The sequence below is a fragment of the Chrysochloris asiatica genome, unplaced genomic scaffold (assembly GCF_000296735.1).
Source record: "Chrysochloris asiatica unplaced genomic scaffold, ChrAsi1.0 scaffold00094, whole genome shotgun sequence".
NCBI lineage: Eukaryota > Metazoa > Chordata > Mammalia > Afrosoricida > Chrysochloridae > Chrysochloris > Chrysochloris asiatica.
Genome location: NW_006408612.1, coordinates 2,844,857 through 2,858,043, shown reverse-complemented (window position 1 = coordinate 2,858,043; position 13,187 = coordinate 2,844,857). Strand labels below are relative to the sequence as shown.

At 44.9% G+C, this 13,187-nt stretch overlaps 1 protein-coding gene across 2 annotated transcripts in view; it reads right to left on the bottom strand.

Annotated features, from left to right (window-relative positions):
- Nucleotides 1-12,980, bottom strand: part of ITGA6 (integrin, alpha 6) — a 91,179-nt gene extending 78,199 nt beyond the window's left edge. Inside the window, exon 1 of one of the 2 annotated variants that reach the window (XM_006866640.1) lies at nucleotides 12,692-12,980. In XM_006866640.1, coding sequence (XP_006866702.1) covers nucleotides 12,692-12,873 — 182 coding nt within the window. In that variant the 5' untranslated portion in view covers nucleotides 12,874-12,980. The remainder of the gene's footprint in view (nucleotides 1-12,691) is intronic. The other variant, XM_006866639.1, reaches the window with a different exon arrangement.
- Nucleotides 12,981-13,187: the final 207 nt, after the last annotated feature.

The following is a 13,187-nucleotide window of genomic DNA, read 5'->3' as shown; positions in this document are numbered from 1 at the left end:
ATTTTAAGGTGCTTTGTACTCATTTACCTAATTTAATCTTCATAAGTCTGTGTGGTAGGAACTATGTTACTGTTAAGTGCTGTCAAGTCAGTTCAGACTCATAGAGAACCCGTAAAAGGATTCCCAAGGAACAGCTGGTGAGTTTGAATGGCTGACCTAGAGGCTCAAACCAACCTTGTGGTCCAGCACAGTAATGCACAGCGCCACACCAGGACTCCTATCCTGATTGTTGTTAAGTGCCGTCGAGTCGGTTCCGACCCATAGCGACCCTGAACAGGTTTCCGAGGCTGTAAATCTTTACAGGAGCAGAAAGCCTCCTCTTTCTCCTGCAGAGCAGCTGGTAGTTTCGAACTGCTGACCTTGCAGTTCGCAGCCCATTTCATAACTACTACGCTACCAGAGCTCTTTTAGGACAGGTAATTTATCCATGGTCAAATCTATAGAATGTGCAGAAGCTGAGATGCAAAATCCACAGATATTTACTTCTAGCACAGATCTCACTCCTACAAAACAAATTTCTAGACATGCCCTGGTGTGCTGCTGTAGGATAGGCACTGGATTGCTAACCATAACAAGGTCAGAGATTCAAATCCACCAGGATATTACTTGAAAGTCCTATGAGTTGTAACTGATAACACTTAACAATTGAGCAACTCAGGGTTAATGAATGACCTCACTTCCTATTCTCACCAAGCAATGAGAAACAATCAGAAAGAACTCATAACTTCCCACTAGGATAACGATCCACTTATCTGCACTTGCGCTCCCTTTCCCGTAGCTATGATGAGCTATGACCCATTCTTCAATAGCTGTACTAACTGGTATATGGAGTCCTGGTGTGGCACTGTGGGTTTATGCGACGGACTGTAAAGTAATTTGAACCAGAAGGTCGGCAGTTCAAGCTCAGTAGTCACTCTTTGGAAACCCTATACAGGGTCGCTATGGGTTGGAACTGACTTGAAGGCATTTAATAACAACAACAACAACTGGTATATTCCTCTCATCTTCTCCTGGACATCACTCCAGCAATTCTCCCCTTTCCTGCATCAACATTTCCTTCGCCAATGAATTATCTCCTTCAGCAAACAAACTCACTACAATTTCCTCCATCTTTAAAAAAACTAAACAAACTACAAAACCTTTTAACCCTGGTTTTTCTCCAGCCACTGCCCCACATAGGATAAGCACTGGACTGCTAACCCACCAACCAATCCCTGAAAACCCTATACAAGTTGGAACCAACTCCACCATGGCACTTAACTGCCTGGTGGCTCAGCTCTTCAATGCAGTAAAATTCCTGAAAAGTATTCCTATATGCCTTGCCTCCAATGTCCTCTATTCTCTGTCAACCTGCTCCAATCAATAAAATGTCCCCACTGCTCAACAAGGGCTCTGGATAAAGTCACCAAAGGCCTCCACATTAAGAAATCTAGGGGCCAACTCTCAGAGCCACCGAACACAACTGATCACTCTTTAAAATACTTTCGATACGTGGCTTCCAGGACAGCACATCTTCTGGTCTTCTCCTCACCGGCCTCTCTTTTTCAGTTTTCTCTACTGGTTCTCCCTCATCTCCCTAACCTCTACATGCCTGGAGTACCCAAAGCTCACCCCTCAGTCTCTATCCTTAATCTCTCAGTGATCTTATTCATCATTCAGTCTATTACCCTACAAACAACCTAAGAGCCGATGGCCTGCAAATTTGAATCTCCAATCCAAATGTCATGTTGTCAGCTCGATTTCAGGCTCTCATTTAACTGCCACTAGACTCCTGGTGTGGCGCTGTAGGATCAGCACTAGACTGCAGAACCACAAGGTCAGCAATGCAAACCCACCAGCGATGGCTCAGAAACTCTATACAGGGTTGCTATGAGTCAGAACCAACTGGGGGACACCTCCATTTGCATGTCCAGACATCTGAAATACATTTAAAGCCAAACTGTCTTCCCCAAACCATTATATAACAATTTATTCCTTCCAGTTGCTCAGGCCATAAGCCTTGGGAGACATTCTTTCCCTCTTTCTCCCTCTCACCCAATATTCAATCCATAGGAAATCCTTGACTCTACTTTCAAAATATATTCAGAATCCAACCACTTGTCGCTACCTGGATTGTGGTCATCTTGGTACAAAGCACCAGCAGCTGTTGCCTATTAATTATTGTGAGAGACATCTAATTAGTGTCACTGTTCAACTTCCATTCGTGCTCTCTTACAGTCTACTCTCAATGTAGCAGCCAGAGACTCCATTTAAAACTGAAGTCGGAACATGCTATACTCTACTGGCCTCTTCGGCCATTCTGCCTTAGGTATCTGCACTAGCCCTCTCTTTGCCAGGGATGCTTCTCCCCACCCCCAATATCAACATAATTTGCAACCTTACCTTCTCAGTGAAGAGTCCACTGGCAGTTTTATTGCCACCACTACTTCCTGCCCCAGATGCCCATTATTCACTTTTTCCACTTTGTTTCCCTCTGTGCTGTTGATCACTATCTAAACTGAGGATAAGTCCAAGATGGTTGTTACAAAAATCATAGAAACCTTTATTAGACAAAAATATCAAAATGTAAAGCTAATGTTTTTCAGCATATCCTCCCATCTTGGTCTTTTGGGTGAAGAGTGCAGAATTCTTTGGGAAAGAGAGAGGGAAAAACTGCCTTCAGAAGGGCCCAGAAGAATTTGTGACTCTGTCTCTCGCCAGTAAGGAAGGAGGAGAACACAGAACAATCCCAAATGCTCAGTGCTGCCAAATGGTCCACCCACACTAAGGTCCAGCCTTCCCATACTTTCTGCTGTCATCACTTTGATGAGGATCCTGTAGTTGACATCATTTTGTTTTCTCATAACCAGAGAACACTGATCACTTGACCAATGGCAATATATCCAGAATTCACTTCTGGTTCTGTAAGAACTAAAGGGTTACATGGGGTCTGTAGGTGCTGCAAACAATTAATGTGCTCAGCTCCTAACTAATACACTGGCAGTTCGAGTCCACCCAGGGAGGGAAGAAAGACATGGGATCTACTTGCTAAAAGTCAGCCATGGAAACCCTACAAAGTGCAGTTCTATACTGACACAACACATGGCGTCACCTTGAGTCGGAACAAATGCATCACTGTCATCCCACATTCTGAGTCTGAAATGTTTGCTATCATTTGTATAACAAACACAATTAAAATAACCTCAGTATGAATGAATGTCCTTTTCAAATTGAATAAATCATAGGGACATTGATATCACTGAGCAAAGCCAATACAGATCTTGGGGCAAGAGGCATTACCCCCAGGCTTTGTTTATTCTTTGTAACACTAAGCAATGTGCCCCTTACAAATCATTCCAAAGTTTATTTTTATTTCTATATCCCAGGCTTAGAAAGCACATTTCCTGCACATTTCCCTAAAAGGTTTTTCTTATCCTCTACCAGAAACTGGTTTTTCAAAATAAAGTTTATGCTTTCAGATGGTTGTTAAGTACCATCAAGTTAGTTCCAACTCATCGCAACCCTGTATAGTGTTTCCAAGGAGCAGCTGGTGGGTTTGAACCCCTGACCTTGTGATTAGCAATCCAGTGTTTATACCATAGTGCTACCCCAGGACTCCATTTTCAGATGGTATGACATGCAAAATATATCTCATTGGTTGGTCAAGAGACATACAACCCAATACCCATGGCTCTTTGTCACTTGCTTTTACCTTCTGCACTTAGTTTTAGTAGTACAGCCCCGTTTTTCTTTATTCAGAACATTCTATTTTACCGTTTAATTGGTTTCAGAGCCTTAAAAGTTTCCTAAAAAGTCCTTTTGCCGATGTAGGCAGGATCTGATGAAGTGAGAGTGGTACCCAAATCTGGAACACAGCAGGGGTGAAGTGGGGAGAGTCTGCCGAGATGCTCTGGCATGTGTAAAGCATTATTCTGCAAACACTCCCACATCTGGAAAGGTAAACTGATTTGGAATTGTTTTGCCTTCTTTTTCTAAACAGAAAAGTCAGGTGATAGCAGATAAGAAGGCTCTTCTTCTGCCCTGTTATTTGTCCGACCCGGACAGCACTGGTGAAGGTGAAGAGCCTACCTGCCTGACTCAGTTCAGGGCTAGTTAATTATAAGCCTCTTAATCCAGTTCCAGGAGGATCACTGTTTGCAGTTACAAATGGCAATTCAAAACCAAACAAACAATCTGCTGAGAAAACACTATGTCCACACTGCGACCCTGCATCTTACAAATTCAGGCAGCTGCATTATTAGCAATCAGATCCAGCTCAGGGCAAGTTCCTCCCTACCACACATTTGATGCCATCAAATGAGAGACTAAGAAAATTAAATTGCCCTCAATGCTACCTTGGGTAGAGTGCAAATTACCCAGCTTCTCCAGACTCAGGGACAGGGACAGGGACACTTTCTCACAGAGATTCCAGAAGACCTAGAAACCCACACAGATGGTATTCTTAATGAATACCTTCACACTGGACCTGTGCCATGCCTGGGAACCTCCTCCGACCACCACCAGTTGGCCCATTCATTTCCACTGAGGACTGAAACCCTACTGGTATTTATGTACCTTTTGCCAGTCACCAAAATGCTAGGAGGCACGGATCTTCTGAAACATACTTGTCCAGCATATGGTAACCGTAGAACGGAATGGAAGGAAGGAAGACTACACATTTAATGACGATCAAAACCAAACCCAAAGGGCAAAGCACATGCACTGCGCAGGCTGGGAAGCATGGGAAATGTGGATTTAAGAGCAATAAGCTCTGTGGTCATCTCACTTCCTTCCAGCCTTGGTCTCCTCATTTATTTAACAATGAGCCTACAGGCACCACCTTCCCAACTTTACAACTTAGAAAACAAGAGGCAAAGACAGTGTAAATAATGCTGCAAAATGTGGCTGCAGGATTTGAAGCCAGGTAATCCAGGACTAAGGTGTGCCTGACCCCAGCCATGGTATTTTCAATAACCTCATACACATGCGCAAGTTGGACAATGAATAAGGAAGACCATTGAAGAGTTGATACATTTGAATTGTGGTGATGGAGGAGAACACTGAAAGTGCCATGGGCTACCAGAAGAACCAACAGATCTGTGTTGGGGAAGTACAGCCAGAGTGCTTCTTGGAAGCCAGGATGGCCAAACTTTGTCTCTCATATTTCAGACATATTATCAGGATGGACAAAGGAGCTCTGGTAGCGTAGTGGTTACGAATCGGGCTGCGAACCATAAGGTCAGCGGTTCGAAACTACCAGCTGCTCCGCGGGAGAAAGATGAGGCTTTCTACTCCCGTAAAGATTTACACCCTCGGAAACCCTGTACAGGGTCGCTATGGGTCGGAACCGACTCGACGGCACATAACAACAACAACAACATCAGGAGGGACCAGTCACTGGAGAAGAATATGTTTGGTAAAGTGAAGGGTTGGAGAAAAAGAGGAAGACCCCAATGAGATGGATTGGCACAGGGGCAGCAGTGATGGTAAGGGTGGCCTAGCACCAGGCAGTGTTTCGTTCTGATGTGCATAGGGTTGCTATGAGTCAGATGGCACCTAACAACAACAACAATCCAGTTCTCTGCCACTCATCTGTCAGTCCATTGTACTGTGACGGCTTGTATGCCCCTATGATGCTAGAATCTTGGCCAGCAGTATTTCAAATACTGTCCCGGTTTCAATGGATCAAGATACTCTAGGAAGAAAAAGCGTGGTAATCCTACAGATTACAATAGTGGGCTAGAACATACTGAGGGGGAAGAAGACAGCTGCAGGAAGTGGGAACGTTTTGTCTGTTGTACACAGGTCACTACAAGCAAGAGCCTACTAACAGCACTTAGCAGCAAAAGTCTAGCTCTAGTGTTGACCACATCATTATTCTGCCTCTGTGTACAGACGGGAAACTGCACCCAGGTCAGCTGTTCCCAACCAAACCTAGGACTCTTTAAGAACAGATTCTTGGATCACACCCATGGAAATTAGTACAGTCAATCCTAAATTGAGCCTAAAAACCATTTCTGTTTTTGTTTTAAATTGAAAAGAAATTGCCCAAGTTATTCTTATGAATAGCAAGTTCTAGGAATCCCTAAGGTTCTTCCAGATGTAAAGTTGTGTCCAATTACAGAATGGGGAAAAGGTAGTATAGTGGAGTTCTCAGTGCCCACTACTGCAGTGGTCAATTTTTATTTTCCTGCCAAGAGACCAGTGGGAGTGTTTACATAGGATGTTGAAATTATGGTTCAAAAATGTGGTCCATCTAGATCCTTATTCTCTCTTAGAATTCCCACTCGAGGGAGTGAGAAGCCTTCCCACCATTCCATCTTAAAAAAGTTAAATATACTCCCTTATGTAGAGGATCAAGGAGCTCTGGTAGCATAGTGGTTACAAATCGGGCTGCGAACCACAAGATCAGCAGTTCAAAACTATCAGCTGCTCTGCGGGAAAAAGATGAGGCTTTCTGCTCCCGTAAAGATTTACAGCCTCAGAAACCCTGTACAGGGTTGCTATGAATCGGAACCGACTCCACGGCACACAACCAACCAACCAACCATGTAGAGGATCAGCAACAAAAAGGAAGCCCCTCAGTAAGATTGACTGACACCGTGGTTGCAGCTATGTGCTCAAACATAACGATTCTCGTGAGGTTGGTGCAGGACCAGGGGCAGCTTCATTCTGCTGTACACAGGGTCCTATGAGTGGGCACTGACTTAGGAGCAACATTTCTGAATATCAAACCTTCGGCTACCATTTTACAAAGTCCTATCAGCTGGTTTCATGACGTCTGTTCCAGAATCATTCTTCTCTACCTATCTATCTAGTCTCACTTCAACTACCCACTGCAGTGGAGGTCTGCCTGCATTTCTGGGGTTAAGTTCTCAAGCCTGCCTCTAAGACAAAAGTCAAGTGTAGTTAAAAATCCCTTAGCTTAGACTTAGCCCTTGAAAATGCAAAAACCAAAAATTAACTTCTTGTGTGTCTCTTGGCACTACGGCAATAGCTTCCCTTTCCCTGGGGTCAGCAGACACCAAGACCTACTTTGAACAGGGAGGGCAAAGGGTTAAATAAAGAGCCTTTTCCCTTTCTCTCTCTGTAGCTGGAAGATTTTAATTTTAGTTCACAAGTTAAATTGAGTGCATGATATGACTCCATTGTATTTGCAAGGGCAGATTCGATTACTCCTTGAAAAAGATGATCTTAGTTAAACACACCACCATCCTCACTGCAAAACACAGGACACTAAGTGTTGTTGTTGTCAAGTGCCGTCAAGTTGGTTCTGACTCACATCTACACTAAGTATCACAGACATTCAAAGGGAGAAAAAGACTGCTGAAAAGACTTTCCTGGAGAAATTTAATCTGGTTCTTGAGATAATTATGTCCTTTCTAAAAGGCCAAGCCAACCCACAACTAATGAAGTGTTCCAAGAACAACTGTTCTTATCATCTAAACATATCATAGCATATTCTGTGTTCTACTGCCCCTTTGGAAAGTGCCAATTCATTGACTACTCTGTCCACTAGACTATGTTGAATCAAGGTTCAAGGTAATATTCGGTTGTTGCTGTTGTTAAGTGCCATGGAGTCATGTCTTACTCATAGTGACCCTGTATAGGGTTTCTGAAGCTTTTAAATCTTTGCAGGAGTAGAAAAAGCCACATCTTTCTCCCACAGAAAGCTGGTGGGCTTGAACTGGTTACAAAACTTTAAATTACATCTTAATACTGTTATGCTAAAATAGTCTATGTAACTAAGAATACAGAATAAATGCTGCAGAGAATCTCATTTGAGCATGCAACCAGACTTTCCTGACAAAGTAATCATATAATATAAACTCAGGGTTGAAAGAAAGAGTCAACATATTCATACAATATGGATACTTTGACCCTTTTCTCCAAACCTAAGTCATTACTTAGGTTTTAACACATCAGCCTGTTTTAAAATTAAACCAGTTACTTTTTCTTGCTGAGTCCTCTAATGCTCCAAAGTTGCCTGAGACCTCTTCTAAGTCTCCCAGACCATCTCAGGACTCAAGGTGACCGAGTAAAAGGCCTGGAAAATGGCCCTGGGGCCATATGGCACTCAGACAGAGTGAATACAAGGAAGCAAGTACTTAGCTACATATCCTGGACACAGTTCTGATCCCTCCATGGCTGATAGTCACACCTCACTGCGCTTTTTGTTTTTTCAGATTGAAGAAGAAGGTGGGGCCAAGGGAGGCATGCAAAAGACAGAAGCTTCTCAGAAGATGACCCAACACCAGTTGGAATAAGGGTCAACAGGAAGAGAGCTCAAGTGCAAGAAATATAAATAGATAGCTCTGGTCCATATTGAAGGAGTTTAAAATAAATTATCATAGCTCGGTACATTTCCAAAACGCAGATGCTGGCCAATTTCTCCAGGTCTAAAGGACATTTCCTTTTAGAGATGGCATGCACACAAGGCAGAAATACCATATCTAAATCCAGATTCTGTTAAGATTCTGCTTAGGTAGTTGTGAGACTTTGGATAAGACATTTCAGAACTTGAGCTTTTATTTCTTCATGTGTCAAGAGAACCAGTTGGATTAGATGCTGTAGGATCAGCATTGGAATGCTAACCACAAGGTTGGCAGTTCAAACCCACCAGTCACTCCTTAGAAAGTCTATGAGTCAGAACTGACTTGACGGCACTTACCAATAATAAACTTAACAACAATTCAGAAAACAGGAGCCCTGGTGGCAACGTGAGTTACACATTGGGTTGCTAACTGCAAGGACTGCAGTTCAAATCCACTAGCTGTTCCACTGGAGAAATATGAGGCTTTCTGCTTCCATAAAGACTTACAGGCTTGGAAACCCTACACAGGGTCTCTATGAGTTAGAACCGACTTGATGCCACACAACAATTTAGAAAACAGGACTATAAAAACTGGATCATCACAAGTCTGAGAAAAACCAAGAACAAGCAGACTAGAGCCAGAACAGAAGTGATGGTGAGCTGGGAAGATGCTGGAAAATGGTGATTAGAGAGGGCTCCAAATGAAGAATTTTAAATGACATCTTAATATTGTTATGCTAAAATAGTCTAAAAATAAGAAATTGGGAGAAATCCTATGCCATAGAGTTCTCGTCTTTCTCCTCAGTATCTGGCCCTGTAGTCAGAGCCCCATCTTTTCCCTGAAGAGTACAGAGTGATGACTCATAGGAAGAACATACCTGCAGATATCATATCCCTTCTGCCCGGGGGATGACTCTAGCTTAGCTGCCAAAGAGAAATGAAAGATTTCAAAGAGCTCAGTCCCTAACCTCAGTGTTTCAGTCAACCATCTAATAATCTTTTGGAGTCTGCAACTTCATTTTTAATATATAGCCTAAAAACCTAAATAAAGTTTCTCAGTCTTTAGTTTAAAAAAAGTTTTATAGTCCTCAAAGTTTTAGGAATACCCAACAGGTTTTGAGTCTCTCCGATCAATTATTAGTCTGTTATAAAATGCTAGCTAGAGTTTAAGATATTATTAAATATTTAAATAGCACAATAAAAATTTTAATCCACAAAAATCTGATGATTTTTCTTTAATAATACATTTCTCTGTTGCTCCCTACATCTTTGATACTTTAGTTCATCTCCCTCAAGGAAGACCCTCGCTTAATACACTTAACTTTTGTTATGTTGTTATTAAGTGCCATCAAGTCAGTTCTGACTCACAGCAACCAACCTTGTATAGAGAGCCCTGGTGTGGCACTGTGGGATAAAGCACTGGACGGCAAGGTTGGACTGAACCACAAGGTCTGTGGTTCAAATCCACCAGCCGCTCCTCAGAAATTCTACACAGGGTCACTATGAGTCAGAACCAACTTGAAAGAACTTAGCAACATAGGGTTTCCAAGGAATAACTAACTGGTGGGTTGAATTGCCAACCTTGTGGTTCACAGTGTGCCGATCCTATGTTGTTGGTGTTGTTAAGTGCTCAGAGTCTATTCCGACCCATAGTGACCCTGGGGTTTTCAAGGAGCAGCTTGCAGTTCAAATGACTTTGCAGTCTGACGCATTAGCCCACTGTGCCATGCCAGGACTCGCTGATTCTATAGGGCCACATATAAATCTAGTTTGAACCAATTCAAGTCATGTTGCTTAGAATAGGGGTTTCATGAATGCGACTGAGAGTAAAAATATCAATTAGCCAAAGTAGAACATCATCAGCTTATTAGCTATTACTCTTAGATAGTCTTAGAATCACAGAATGTTTAACACCTTGTATAGTACCTGGCACACAGTAGAAACTCAAGATGCCCACATCGGGGGCACAAAGGTCAAGCACTTGGTGGCTAACCACAAGGGTGGAGGTTTGAACCTAACAGCAGCTGCCCCCATGGGAAAAAAGAGTTGGTGATCTTCTGTGAATGTTATAGCCTAGGAAACTCTCCACGCAGTTCTGTCCTATAGCATTGAACTCACATAGCTATGAGTCAGAACAGACTCTAAGACACACAACTAGCCACAGAAGGAACTCAATAATGCCATTTTAATTGATCATCATCACTAACAGAACAGTTACCTTTTAGTCATTAAGGACCCAGGCACTTTTCATGTTATCTCTTAATCCTCACAACAACCCTATAAACTGCTATTATCTCCATTTTACAGATTAAGAAACTAAGATCCATGGAGATAAAACAAATTCACAGATGTTAAAAGCAGAGTTTCCCCAGTTTCCTGGGCCAGAAGTTCTGGGTCTCAATCTCACTGGTTCTTTTATTGACACCCAGTGTTTACTTTCAAAGGTGACAACTGATGTGATCTGACATGCGTGTGTTGGCTCTCCTGGGAGGGCAGACGCTGCTCCTGACACTGAGTACTTTATGAAAAGAGGGAGGCACTTGACATGAACCACAGTTTCCCCAAGTACAGTCACTGCTTTTAGACTCTAGGAAAAGATTCCCTTCTTTAGACTGGGCCTCTCCCCATCCAAGGGCTTGATTAACTACTCTCCTCTGTCAGCCTCTAAGAACAGCATTTCTGGAAAATATTCAGACCCCAACCACAAGCTTTATTCCCATTCTAAGAAAGACTTGCAGCAGCAGTACAAGTTTTAGCAAGTATGCTGCTAACCTGGTTACAATAGAAATTCCTGGCTAAAGTCACGGTTTGCAAATCTCCATCCCAAGGACATTTTCTTGCACCAGCATTTCCCCTTCAAATATTTGCTTGCACAAGAATTTCAAGGAAACCACCAGCTTCAGCCAGCATTTGGTGCATTGAATGCCAGAGAATATATTCCCTCTGCCAGTCTAGAATCATTTCCGTGTGGGTGGGGATACAATTACATACACCTAAGTGTCCAGAGACACAAAACCTCATCCATTAATGAGTTAAGAGAAACCACCTATCATTTCAGATTTACAGCTGAACAACTATTTCGACTGAGAAAAAAGAAACCCCAAACAAACCAGTATAAGCAGCTGAGCGGGCCTGCAAGCCAGCAGGTGTTATCAGAAAAAAATTTGACTTTAAGATTCACAAGATGTTTCCTTCAACTCTAAATTCTCACTCGCCTCTAATAAGCGCAAAGTTTCACCGTTACTGTGTCTGCGCTTTGTTTTCAGTTAGTCCTGCAAAGGCGTCAGTTCAATTAAAGCCCTGGGGGGCAACGGGGGTAGAGGACAGGGATCTTTTTGTTGTTAATCTATTTTTTCCGTAGCACAGATCAAGAATGCAACCCCCACAACAATTAAGTTGACTGAGCTTCAAAACGCCGCTCCAGCCTAAATAGTTGGATCATGTGGGAATCAAACATTTTTCAGTTGTTTAAGAATGAAAAAGAGATGCTAAGAGCGCCGGTTTCCACTTTTCTAAGGGGCTAGCACAGCTTTGGTGAGCTGTGGTCACTTACAAACCTGGTTTGCAACGCCCCAGCTCAGATCGGACATTTTGCTTTTAACCCCGGGGCTGCACCCGCCCAGTGCAGGGGCCCCGTGCGTCTCTGATGCTGCCGGACGCAGGGCCCCCGCACACCACTTAGAAGGACTTGTTTTCTCAGCTGATCTAGTCTTGAACAGGTGCTTGGTGAACTCCATCTTGAGGGGGTTAAAAAAAACACCCATGCAAAAGTATCTTCTACTGGAGCGCCCGCCCTGCGGGGAAAGCCACGCGGCGCACGAGGGAAAGTGGTTTTCCAACTTCTGCGGGGGACCCCGGACAGGGTGCTCCGTGAGTTTGGATCTTTCCGAGACAACATTCCCAGCAACTCCACAGCAGCAAGACAGTGACCCCAATACTCTACCCACGCCCGATACACACACGTGAAGCTCAGCAAAGCGTGCCACCTGCCGGGTTCCCAACAAACAGTCCGATGGGAAGGACCGGTGTAAAGCACTTTGTTGTTAAAAAACCAAAACACACGCACACACAAACCCCCAGTAATCTCTCCCAGAACCGAGGACAGCCCGGCCTAGCACGGGGGCCCAGGCCACCACAGTATGGAGTTGATCCTTGAGATCTCCTTCTTCCCGGGCCAAGCGGGAGCAGAGCGCGCAGAGCAATGGGCGCGGCTCACCCAGCTCTGGCCGCTAACCGAGGGCCCCGCTAAACCCTCGGACTCGCGGAGGTCCGCGCGGACATGGGTTGCGCCGGCTGCGGGCTCCGGGGCTCCGGTGCGCGCGGGAAGAGGGCGCGCCCTGGCCCCTGCTCGCGCACGGGCCGGCGCCCGGGTGGGGGAGGAAGAGTCGGGAAACTCACAGCCGCTTGTCCTCGGGCTGCAGCTGCCAGTGCATAGCCAGCGAGAAGCCGAAGAGGCTCCCGGGGTCCCCAACTTTGCGGATCACATTTTCCTCGCGGGTGTCCAAGTTGAATGCGGCGCCGAGCCGGGGCAGGAGCCCCGCCGACAGGTAAAGCAGCCACAGCTGCCCCGCGGCCGCCATGGGCAGGCGCACAGGGAGGGGAGCTGGGACGTGCAGCGGCCGCCTAGCGCTCCGGTCTGCTCCGAGCCTGCAGTGCTGCTGCTTCCGCGCCGGCCACGGCCACCTTCGCCTCCCCGGGCCGCTTCGCCTGGCCCCACCCCCGGATGGGTCGTGCTCTCCGTCCAGCAGCACCCCCTCACGAGTAGCTCCCGACTGCTGAATGAGCCCGTTGTTCTCTGGAGACTCGCAGACGTTTTATCAAGTGACGAGAACGCCGGCCCCGCCCCTCCCCACCCCTCTTGCCCCTCCCTGCGCGCCTGCCTTCCTTGCTCGCC